This window comes from Sesamum indicum, linkage group LG8, assembly GCF_026168435.1.
Source record: "Sesamum indicum cultivar Baizhima isolate 11 linkage group LG8, ASM2616843v1, whole genome shotgun sequence".
NCBI lineage: Eukaryota > Viridiplantae > Streptophyta > Magnoliopsida > Lamiales > Pedaliaceae > Sesamum > Sesamum indicum.
Window position 1 is genome coordinate 4,522,692 of NC_142664.1, and position 12,772 is coordinate 4,535,463.

At 32.2% G+C, this 12,772-nt stretch overlaps 1 protein-coding gene across 1 annotated transcript; it reads left to right on the forward strand.

Moving 5' to 3' along the window:
- The first annotated feature begins 1,810 nt into the window (after nucleotides 1-1,810).
- LOC105167757 (zinc ion binding protein) lies at nucleotides 1,811-9,043 on the forward strand. Its single transcript, XM_011087576.3, has 9 exons — nucleotides 1,811-2,055; nucleotides 2,786-2,896; nucleotides 3,410-3,509; nucleotides 4,209-4,407; nucleotides 5,371-5,668; nucleotides 7,798-7,873; nucleotides 7,991-8,037; nucleotides 8,133-8,334; nucleotides 8,519-9,043. Exons 2-8 carry the CDS (start codon nucleotides 2,805-2,807, stop codon nucleotides 8,311-8,313), a joined length of 993 nt encoding a protein of 330 aa, XP_011085878.1. The 5' UTR covers nucleotides 1,811-2,055; nucleotides 2,786-2,804; the 3' UTR covers nucleotides 8,314-8,334; nucleotides 8,519-9,043.
- Nucleotides 9,044-12,772: the final 3,729 nt, after the last annotated feature.

Sequence of the window (12,772 nt, forward strand, 5' to 3'; positions counted from 1 at the left end):
TGTTGTGCCGATGTGTTTTAAGATTTTAACAATTCCCTAAAAATATGATAACTTTATATGGTACAAGTAAAATATTTCCTCTATTCTGTTTTTAACTAATCGATACTTATTCACTGACCTTTAATTATTTATGTATTTTTTACTCAACACATCGTTCTTTACATGACAAACAATATTTGTAAAAAATATTTCAAAAATATTGGGCAATATATCATTACTGCATGCGTAATGCAAAGTGGCTATTGTTCGATTTATCAAGCAATTATTTTCACCACGAATATAAACGACCATGAAATAATTTTCACTTAACCGATTTAATCTAAACAAATCTATTCAACACCAAAGCAACTGAGATTTAATTGTTTTTTTAAATTATTTTCATTATATGTTTAAAAAATTATTTAATATATAATATATGTGAAATGTAAGCAATAATTACTACTAAAAAATAATTATTAACTTATGAAATCATTGATATTAAAGATATTTTTCAATGCTACTTAGTTAAGAAATATAAAACTTTTCTACCTAACGAAAAATACTGTAGTAGTTTCGTACACTACTGACAATATATCAATACTATATATCTAATTCGTATTTTTATTACTTCAATTATCTAATAAAATTTATCTGTTCGCATGTAAAATTTTAACGAATCTATTTTCAACACGTTATATAGAGCATTTAACGCTTGATTAAAAATTTTTTCAACTTAGACTATATTAAATATTTTATACTTATAATTTTTCCTATTTCAATGAAATATTTAAGAAATTTGAAATTTGAGGACAATATACCAATAATACATACATAATTCTAAATTTTTTATTTAAATTTAATATATTATATTTTTTTATTCCAAATATAAAGTCTAACAAAACCATTTAAGAGACAATACTACAATGTATTCAATCATGCATTTAAATTATAAATATTGTTTAAAATATAAAAATAAATGCCTCAATAAAAAAAAATTACTTAACATAAATATATATATTATACCTCACAAACAAACAAAATACTATATACATACATATATATATATATATTACTAAATATATATATTAAAGGACATGATTTGACAATGAACAGTAACTCTTGTCTCCCAAATCCCAACATCAAACACCACTTATTTTCTACTATTTTATATTATATCATAACACAAATCCAAACATACAATCTATCTCAAAACACATACTAACTTATCTCTATTTTTCTCTCTCTATCTCCAAAACACCAAAACAAAAACACCCAAAACACTAATCCAAACATTACGTTAGGGATTTCAGGCCTTGTAACTCGTAGGAAATATGATTTAGGGGTGTAAAATGTATTTAATCCTAAAATATATAAAAAATATTAATAGGCAATGCTTTTTTTAATATCTTTCCTCCGAAAATTTTAAGTACTTACATTTTTAAAATTTAATTTTCTATTTTTCTAATCTATATTTCTATATTAATATAAAAAAGAAAGGAGTTCCATACTAATAAATGATGATTAATGACACTGCCGCACCAATTTTTAAAAGTAAAAAATGCCTTTTAACTAATAAGATAATTAATTTATTTAATTTTTTAAATTATATATTAACTAATAAATTATTTTTTTTATTTTTTAATATACTATATTTATTTGTATATTTAATTTTTATTTATAATATATTTTTTAATATAAAAAATTATTTATTATATGAACGCAAGAATTGCGTGACACAGAATGGCTGGTAAATTAATTTTTCACCAAAATAGGGTAGTTAAAGACCTATCAAACACTACTTAATAGAATATATTTTCTTCTCTTTTCTCTTTTTTTTAACTTTTTATTTGATTCCTAGTTTCTTCTTCTCTTCTCTGTACCCTTGTCTATCTGCAACTTCTTTTCTTCTCCCGTTCTCCTCTCCTCTCTCGACCCTTTCATGCAGAAGAAACCCGCCTCTCTCCGTTGAGGATTTGAGAGCCCTTATTTTTATAATTGATTGAAAGGAAAATTGATATCCTCCATTGAAATTGCAGGAGATAGTTACACGAGTCCATCAAAAGTCTCCTTGAAAAGGTGGGTTTTCTACTCTAGAGGAACTGATTTCTCTACTACAGGTGCTTTCATATTTGTCCTCTCTAAAATGAAGTTATTTCAATTTTAATTTCAGTTTGATTTCTTAATAATAGTAACTTTATATGTTTTCATGGGTTTCGGTTCCCCCCCCCCCCCTCTCTGAATCTGGGGTTATTTATTATTGTGTACGAATTTGGACAAGATCAAGGTAGGACGACTTTTTCTGTGTAGGGTTGGTACACCGGGATTGAGTAAATTGTACATTGAAGGGGAACGAGAGAGTTTGAATAATCTATTTTATGGAACTTGGGATTATTGAGATAAACTTTGGGGGTGCTGAAGCAGTCTTGTTCTGCTCCAAAACCACGAGACTGAATGTAATAAATTGAAATTCGTCAACTAGTTACTAATTTTCAATTGAGATAATACCTTGCACTCGAAAGGGAACCCTAATATAGTAAAGGTTCTTGTTGAGGCCTAGAATGTAGATAAATACACATACATACGCAAGCATATGTGGCCATGTATAAGTATTCTGTTTTCCTTTGTGTTGATCGGTGTTTGATTCTCGTAGGTTTTGGATTATTATCATGGATTTCTAGTGAGTGACTTTGTAAATTTACTTTCTTGTTCAAAATTCATGATTCTGCATGAGAACTATAATGAAACAGGGACCTTGCAATGTGTTGGGTATAAAGTGAAGATTGCTGTTGCTTGATTGTTTTTGTAGGAAATAAGAATTACTGGAAATGGATGCTCAAGCGAGGAAGAAAGCATTGTTTCGAGCAAAATTGAACGCACAAAAGCAGGAAAAGCAGCGGATTGATTCTCCCCTTGTAAGGTATTGCTGTTTGCTTGTCGGGTTGTTTAATTTGAATGTGAATCCAGAGTAATTTTAGTGTTGCATTATCTGTTTATGTGAGAGAACTTTTATCACTTCAAGGTTGTCTTGTATTGGTCGCCTAGTACCTGAAATGCCAACAAAGTATAGTGACCGGGAGAATGTTCAACGAATGTAAAGTTTTATATATGTTCGTATGTTGGCTGTGAATTTGCATGTGTGCTATGCGGCTGAATACGTGAGAGTCAAAGATGAAGTGGAACTATCTCATTCAGTAGGTTCTAGGATATTTAATTTGTTGTAATTAGACTATACAAACCTAATTAGGAACTGGAAGATTTTGGTGAACTTTGGTTGTAATCATCGCATACTAGTGCCCTTGGTCTGTATGAGAATTAGCATGGTAAGATGTTTGGATATGAAAACTATTTTTCATTGATTTGAATGTTTGGTTGCATATTCCTTCAATTATTTGCCAGACAAGTTGAAGCCCTTTGCCAATTGTAAATGCAGGTATAATGAACATGATCAACCTGTATGTCGAGTTTGTGAAGTTGTCGTCAAATCTGAGTCACTTTGGCCTGCTCACCTGGCTTCTCGCAAACACCATGAGGTAAGTTTTTAATTACTAGGAAAAGTGTTTACATCAAATTTCTGTTTAGACGTTTGTATGGTCTGAAGCTATTGCTGTCATAACGGGGGCTATGCGCCAGTTCACATGTTGATAAGTGAAAATGGGTTTTTGGTCTTAGAATCTGTGTCCAGCAGGTAGGATTGCAATCATGGTATCTGGTGCCAACATGACATTTTAATTTTGTAGAGCAACCAAGCATCACTCCCATGTCATTTTGGTACATGTAGAGCATGGTGTCGGAGCATAGACACTTTCATGAAGTTGCGAAGATTTTATTGGTTAAAATTCCTGATAGGTCAATAAAATGTTTACGGTTTTGCTAGTTTGGTGGGGGGAAAATTAGGGCAGGAATTAGATATTATTCATGTTCTAATCTCTTAAAGCAATCTCTCTCCTCCTCCATGTAAATTTGACATATGAAGATCCACCCATTTCCTTCTCTTGGTCTTGTTGCCCATAAAATGATTGGAAATTGGTTGCTGATTTCTAGTATATCTTGATCATTATCAAGTTGGACAATAAATTGTCATCTCATCTTTTACCCGAAAGATTGCCGTTTGGTTAGCTAAAAATAGTACCTGAGCACGATCTGCTTATTTGTGATCCGGAATTGGTATAGGATTCTTGGTGCTGATTAAAGTCGCTTGAACATTTCTTACATCACTTTTGCTTGTTCAGGCTATTGAGAAGCTCAAAGCCAATGCTGCTGCAGTAAACCGGCCTAATAATACTAAACCTGAAGAGTTGCCGAAGCCTAAGCCTGAGTCATCCAGAGAGTTGAATGATAAATACGAGCCTTATGCACTGCCAAAACCTCGATCATCTACTTTGCCTCCGGATTTTTTTGATAATCATGAGTCAAAGAAGCAGAAAATGGGTAGGAATCTGTTTTGGGATTTTCCTTTTGAATTCTGATTCTGTGTCAAAATGTTGTTAGTTTGGTCATTTGTTTGATTTATCTATGTACTTGTAGATTTGACAGTGATGTGGGATTTGGCTCATTTCCTATGATCTTTATCATGTAAATCGAGTAGGTCCTATTGTTTCTGATTTTTAATTGTTCATGTCGTGGGAAGGTGCCACTCACTTTATGAGTGTCTTTATGGTTGGTCCTGATTAGATACTATATATGTGGCACTGGCTATTTCTTGTGTAGCATTTTTGTCTTGAGATCTTTCATTTGGATGGGAAAAATAGAGAAACCTTCAACTTTCTTCTTCATAGGGTCTTTCCTAAGAAATTGATCAGGGATAACCATTAGTGACTGGACTTTTACTTTGTATGGATGGACGACCTTTCATTTGCCAAAACTGATTTCTGACCAGTATAGTTTAGTTTCTGACCAAGTTCAAATATATTTTTCATTGGCTGGCTGATTTGGATTGATATTATATATGAATTATCTATGTGTAAAAAGTGTCATTCCAGCTGATCCAAAAGAAAAAAACTAAGGCATGGGGGAGGAATTCTTAATACCAAAACTTAAGGCATAGGACATGTCGAGCTTGCAAAAGACACTGAGAGCACCATTGTCCGGATGCCCTCATTTTTCTCATTTCGTGCTGGTGCTGTTGAAATTTTGAATTTTCCGAATGTATTGTGTTGGCAATCCTGTATTTGTTGTGGATATACAGTACATTTCTGTTTCTGAGTTGAAGTTCTAGCTGATGGAAGTCAAAGTATATACTTTATTCATGCAAGCTTCTTTCTTTGGTAGATGTGAGCTAATGTTACTATGTCTAGATTACCTTGATCATATTAATTGTGCTTGTGCTATTGTTATCAAGATGCTAAGAATTTCTTTCAGATGTAAACTGTATCTGATATTCTTCTTTTCTAGAAAGGGATTCCGGCAAGTTTGGAGACCCGGATTCTCATGAAAAAGATTCTGTTTCTATGAAGACCCAAGTTGTGGAGGAATTTGCCTCTGAGAGTGGGATTGACGGGTCATCTGTTGCTGCATCTATGCAAATGAGAAATCCTGAATTTCCAGCTTCCAAGGATTTCAGGCAGGTGCCAAGAACAGACACTGGTTCAGAAACTAAGCAAGTCAAGGGAGCTCTTCCTGAAGGTTTTTTCGATGACAAAGATGCTGATTTACGTGCCCGGGGTATTACACCAGTGAAGCCAGATGTCAAGTGAGTATTCTTTTTTATTTTTCCTGTTCTTTGAAATTAATGCAACTCTTTTACTCATTTAACTTTGTGGGTGATGACATGGTTATCCAGTTTCAGAGGAGTATTATAATTCACATGATTCAGTTGTGAATTATTTTTCTAAAAGCGGTACCTTTTCTTTCTCTTTCCCTCTCCCCAACCCCTGCCTGCTCCCTCAGAGATCGGGCGGGTTAGCTTGTTGTGTAAGCACTAGAGTCCTTGACTGAATCTTCAGTTTATAGGACACTGCACTGCTACCAATATTCGATGACCTTAGATTTTCTTGGCGCCACTGGCTTCAAGGTAAATTCCAGTTATTGTCTTTAAAATGGATGTTTGAATCTATCAATATCACAATGATGCCGGTGCAAATGATGGAACAATATAAAAAAGGTGGCTTACATGGTCATTTTAGTGATTGAAGTCTGGTGAACTGATGAGCCAAAGTTCTAAATATGAGAACTTCTTTAAAACTATATCCTGAAGATTGCTGAGATATATAGGACTTAAATTTTCAGCTTTTTGGTACAATAATTGGCAATTTCGTTTCCAGGATCTCAGTTTTACATCTAATGACATATTTGATTTTATAATGCCAGTTGAGGATGTTGTAGTTTATGAATCGAGGCTGGCAAGTTATATTGGTGGTGATGCATTATTTGTGTGTGGTAGACTAGAATTCATCATGAAATTTCTTGTTAAAATTGATGTTTTTTGCTCTTTTTTGGGTTGGGCCTTGGGGGCTGTTAGGGTGGTAGATGGAGTCTTGATAAAGATGCTCTATGTTGGCACTCCTTCATCTTAGACGACTTCTAACAAAGGTTACATTGACTATGGTCAATGTTATCAATGTAGGAAGACTACAAATTATGTACATGCTAGTTAAATAATACAAAGGCTCCATTTGGTTTGACGAGATGAGTGGAAAGGGGAAGTTAGAGGGGGAAAGCGAGTGAAATTTGCTTTACATGATAGAGAATTATACTTTCCTCCAAATTGTTGGTATGATCCAATGTGAAGTATACATCCCCTTATTTGGTGTGACAAGAATTTAAAAGGAACTGAGTTAATTTTTGTATATCAATTAACAATTTTCTCTTTATTTTGTGCTAAAAATGAATAAATTGTTACTAAAATAATTAATTTTCCCTTTCTATCCATATAATGTAAGATTTCCTTTTGAATCCTTATCTTGAATATAATTTTATTTTATGAGTTCTCTACTTACCAAATTGTAAATAAAGAATATTAGACAAGAAAATGGATTTTGAGTCCCACATGATTCCTATCGATCAATTGGCAGCATTGTGTTTTTTTCCCTTTTATCAGGGATGACGGCATGGAGGAGAATATATAGATATCATTTTGCAAAATAAATAGTATGAAGGATGGTTACAGGAAAATTGTGTTTAAGGATAATAGGGTAGATAAAAACTTAAACAAGTAAGTTTTTTTTTGCAGCTTTGTATTTCCATTTTCCAGCCCAATTTTGGATTCAGACGAAATTGGAATCTGGAGGGGTTTCAAATACATCTCGTTTCACTTCTTGCTGTTGTTTATTCTATCTAACCAAACATGATTATTTCTTACACATCCAAATTGCCCTTTATTATTATTATTACTACTACTTTTTCTTCTTCATTTTGCACGCCAACTGGACAAATTCTAAGTTGTATGAATAATGCTTTCACTTTAGCTGTTTGAAAGGTTTATATATCTAATTAGTGCACAAATAGAAGTAGGTTTTGGGATGAAAAAGTATATAATTTGGATTTAAGGGAGAGAAGAAAGTAAATTTAGTTTTCTGTAATGTTACTGCTCTCATTTGCTTTGCTTTATCTGAGTTGTATGCTGAAGCACAATATATTTCCTCGCAACTTCAATAATTAGATCCCCTTAGAAGTAGGTTTGGGATGAAAAAATATATAATTTAGATGTAAGGAAGGAGAAGAAAAAGTAAATTTAGGCTTCTGTAAGTTTAGCTGAATGTTACTGCTCTCATTTGCTTTGCTTTATCTGAGTTGTATGCTGAAGAACAATATATTTCCTCTCAATTTCAATAATTAGATCCCCTTTATTTGATTTTTTTGTTCTCACCACCAATTTGGCAGGGATGAATACAAGGAGTTTGAAAAGTTAATCCAAGAGGATTTACAGGAGGTAGATAATCGTTTGGAGGAAGAAGAGGTCAGACATTGTCTCCCTGATCTTACATCGATAAACTGAAGTATTCAACAAGCCTCCTATGTGGTTTGTACACTGAGTAAATGCATCACTGACACATTATTGGCATTGATCTTACAGTTTGACGCAGCTGAGATGATTGAAGAGGAGGAGACAGTTGAACAGAGGTAAGTTATCAATGGGTAAAGCAATTACTGGACCTCAGTCTGCTTTACCTACTCTGTAGCTCGAGCAATGTTTATTTTGGTCTTTGCTTTTGCAGGGGCTATATCAAGAGAGTGGAAATGTTAAGAAGGAAGAAGCTGGAACTTAGGGCTTCTAAATTTGCTGGTGGTGCTAAAGATACTGAAGTCACAGGCAAGGAATCCAACCACAAAGATTCATCAAGTGATGATGAAGACGATGAGAATTTTAAAGTTGATTGGAGATCAAAGCATCTTTAAACACTTCCTTTTCATTTGCAGGTGATTCTCTCTCTGTCTCTCTTGATCGAAATGCTCCTAATGCCTCTATAAGAGCCAAACGTCAATTCATTTCTATAGCTTCGATATATTGACTAGTTAATCCTGGCTTGTTTCTGTCTCAGAATATAGATATCCTTTGCTGTAGTTTGTTCCCTTCATTAACTTGCTTTGCTGCTCGTCACAGATTGAAGCTTTTGGTGAAGTGGTTTTAATGAAATTGCAGTGCAGCTGCTTTCCACCCAAGTAAATTGTCCTCGATAGTTTCCAGTTTGACCAATTATCAAGCTTTTCTTTGCTTTGCCGTGGCGCCTGCCTACACTGTGAGTAGTACATGTTTGACTGCTGGAAACTTGAAAAATTCCATAATACAGAGCTGCCGAAAATTTAACTTGTACCGTTATTTAGCTTTAACCTTAGTCGACTATTAGAAACTGCAAACCTCCTGGCAGCAGCTAACGACAATGTACGTGTCTATGAGCTAGAGTGGTTTTGCCTTCCTGAAGGTAATGAAATTCATCAATCAAACAAGCACTTAAACATTTTTCAACACACGGACGTTTAGTTGGGAAGTACTGCACGGTTTACGTTTTCCAGCTTCTTTATACACAACAGTGCTGTCATATATAGTTAGGAAAGGAGTGGTCTGGCATAAAGCTGTAGACATTTGTGCTTTATTTAATATATGCATGCTGAGTAATTTTCCGTTTCACCATTGCTAGCGGTGTAATTGAACTTAACTTCGTTGCATTGTTCTTAACTTAGTGTTCTCTAGAGGCATCTATTTATTTGTCAATATATGCTGTAAGCATCTCTTAGTCTCTAGGGATATAAGAAAAGTCGTGCAATGCAATGCAATTATTGACCCAGTATCATTAGTTGATTGGTTGTGTGTTAGGCCGATTATCCCAGTCTGTGCAAAATTTAACAGACAAACAAAACAAAGCATGAGAAGGATATGATAACTCGGTATAATTTTATACTTTCTTCTTTGAACATACGGTGTAATTATAAATAAATCTCGTATGATTTTTAAAATTATGTCTAGTTCTTTTACATTTGTTTTCATCTAATAAGCATAATCTTCTGTTAGTTAAAATTTTCTAAAAAGATTTGTTTGACCTGCGGTAAGTCAGTAATAAGTCAATTGGTGTTAAATATGAATTTTTATTTATTTTTTATTTTTACTATATCAATAAATTTGGTGATTTTTGCTTAACGAAGATCTATTTATTAAATAAAAATAAATCTTGAGGACACTAATTGTAATTTTTAAATCACATAGAGCGTACGTGTGATTACAATAAGTTTTAGAGAGAAAGCAGGCAATTGGCATATTGCACCCTATATATGTTCTATTGGCACATTGCACCCTAAAATTGTATTTTTTGCACTTTTCACCCTTTAAATAAACAAAACCTTGCATCTTGCACCCTAAGGTGGAATCCGTCGGAAATTCGACCGGAAAATGCATGGAGCGTGACATTGAGAACGGCTTTTCGTCTCTCCAGTTTTTACCTCGATGCGTAAAAGCATGAAACCCTTTCTTCGCTCTAATAAAAATAAAAAAACATATCCTTCATTTTCTACCCATTCTCATCCTTCCACATTTTTGCTCCCAATTCATATCTAACATTATTAGCTTGGTTTACTATGATACATTCACTTTGAGCTTGTCAATAGCCTGAACAAACAAAAGTGATGATGTAAGAAAAGTTCAAGTGACTTTAATCAATACAAAGAGGCCAACATCAATTCTCCTTCATAAACAATTAGATGATGCTTAAGTATTACAAAAATAATATTTCCATAATTGGACCGGACTGATCGATTCGACCGGTTCAATCAAAAATCGGCCATGTTTTCAGGTTGGTTCATAAATGCCCAAAACCAGTAAGGTAAAACCAATGCTGACCTGTCAAAACCGACCAAAACTATTGAAAACCGGTGGCACCGAACAAAAGTTGTTTCAATCCCTTTTTTTTTGTGAAATATATATATTCTTTTGACTCAAGTTTTTCCATATTTAAAGCCTATAATGCTTAAGCTTGCTTTTGCTTTTCCAATGAGGGATAATTAGCTTGACTTAAACTTTTTCATATTTGTAGTCTAAAGTGCTTAAGTTTATCTTATATTTTCCCAATAAGTTCGGCTTAACCTTTTCCATATCTATAGTTTAAAGTGCTTAAGTTTGATTTATACTTTTTCAATGTACGACAATGAGCTACTTGTAGGGTTTTCTTCCCTTATTGATTCAAAAGGGAAAGCAACAAAGCTTTCAAAGTTCAAGAATTTGTGGGTTTTTAAATTTTACATTTTTTTTAGTTTGAGTTTTAATTTAATTTGCTTCTTTTAAGAGGTTGGTTAATTTTTTACCGTTAAATTGTTATAGATTGTACCAATTTTATAAATTGCTATTAAATTATATTTATCTAAGCAATTGATGTATAATATTGATATGTTGTAAATATATATACATACATATACAATATATTTTGAGTCAATCGATTTTTTTCAATTCAATCCAATTGATCGAATTAGTGAACCGATAATTTATCCAATTCAATCACCAGACCAAATTTCAAAACATCTGTACTAATTATGAAAAAGAAAGACTCTTTTCTGTTTAGAATGAAAGTTATTTTAGATATTTTTACAAAATTTACTCTTTGTTTTTGCATAATTCATTTCCAAATTTCTTTCTATAATTTGTGGAGGACAAAAATAGAAATTCAACATAATATTAGTAGTTCTTATACTAAAATTTTAAACCTTTCTATGATTTCCCACGTTCTCATCTCAACCTTAAAAAAAAAATAAAAAAAAATCTTGTTCTCTATTTGAGAAACCACTTTTAACAATGTTATTATATGTTGTAACTTTTAACAATTTATATATACTAATAGATATAACAATCATATCTATTAAAATTACTTTTTAATTAATTTTAATAAAATTTTCTCTATTCTGGTTATATATAATTGTTAATACGATTGTTAATTTATCTATTTAATTCTTGAACAAGATACGATTTATTACCACTTTTATATGTTGCATTGTTTCTTATAAATGTGGTTTCAACTAGTCAAGCTATGGGATTTGAATGGCAGTCCGAAATTCTAAGAATTGCTTTCTTCTACCTTCTAAATTTCAAGGAGTTGCAATTAGAATGTGAAAATTTTGCCTTGTTCTTTTATTTTTTTTTCTTTTTCTTATTAATTTTGTGGATTATGTTTGTTGTTGGGAACGATTGTTCATCTATAGATACGATCAAGGTTTTTCGCAATTTTGACACTGTCTAAATATTGTAATGAAATTTATCAATTTGTAAATACTATTAAATTGTACGTAGTTAAAGAGACTAAAATGCAAAATGGAAGCCATTATAGGAAGAACTGCTCTCAATTTTTCTCTATAAAAGACGTTCAACCTTAATGTGGAAGGTACACAAGGGTTTAAATATACAATGGGCATAATCACCCTAACTAACTAATAAATTCTGTTACATAAAAGACAAAGAAAATGATTACTTTGTCCCGTATTTAAGATATCTATTCCGTGTCTAAAATAACCACAGCTGTGATATTCGCGACCTGGGACACAACCTCAGTATCAGCGACCTCGTGACGTGCAGCTGGGCTATGATCTCAGGATGTGTGAGCTCGATGGCAACCTCAAGATGACGAGGCTGGGAGGTTGAACTGTCAACAGATACTAGAAGATAAGGCATGTGGTCTTTGCGTCCACAAAATTTTAAATATAAGTCAAGACAATTACAATTCTTATAATTGTAAACAAAATAAAGTTATATATTAATTACTTCTAATTGTTGTAATGAAATTCATTCATTTATAGATATGACGAGTTCACACAGAAGCACCGATTTTCTATACATTATATTGTATTGTTGGTGAACAATAATCAAATATTAAAACATTTTATAATACAGAATTATACAGAAAAAACCAAAAAGTACATTATAAAAATTTAGAATTGCTCTTCTTAAATACTTAATTGTATCACAACAATAACTACAATTTTCTTGTCTATTTTCCTCTTTTAAAAAGGGTCCAATACAAGAACTTTTCAAGGTGTTAGTTCTTATGGGATTCATTCTATTAGTGCAAAATAATAAATAAGTATTGATGAAGAATTATGGTTGAAAATTCCAAAATTGTTTTTGGATTGAAATGTAGATTTGAAGAAAAAATTTAAAGCTAAAATATTTCAATAGTAATAAATATATTTAAGATCCAAAGACTTCTCAAAATCCGTGTGAAAGGATTTCAAATTAGAATATATTATAACGAGCTCTTATGAGATTATATAATTATAAATTCTCTCTATATGAAAAATTACTAATACCTTCATAATTTTAACTGTCGCCTAAGAACTAACCGAATACACTATCCTCTGTTAATTTTTCATTAAATTTTTATAG

Excerpts from the sequence above, each read along its gene's own strand:
- LOC105167757 (XM_011087576.3), top strand. The coding sequence starts at position 2,805 with ATGGATGCTCAAGCGAGGAAGAAAGCATTGTTTCGAGCAAAATTGAAC. Across the intron at positions 4,408-5,370 it reads GTCAAAGAAGCAGAAAATGG|AAAGGGATTCCGGCAAGTTT; the intron begins GTAGGAATCTGT and ends CTTCTTTTCTAG. Across the intron at positions 8,038-8,132 it reads GAGGAGACAGTTGAACAGAG|GGGCTATATCAAGAGAGTGG; the intron begins GTAAGTTATCAA and ends TTGCTTTTGCAG.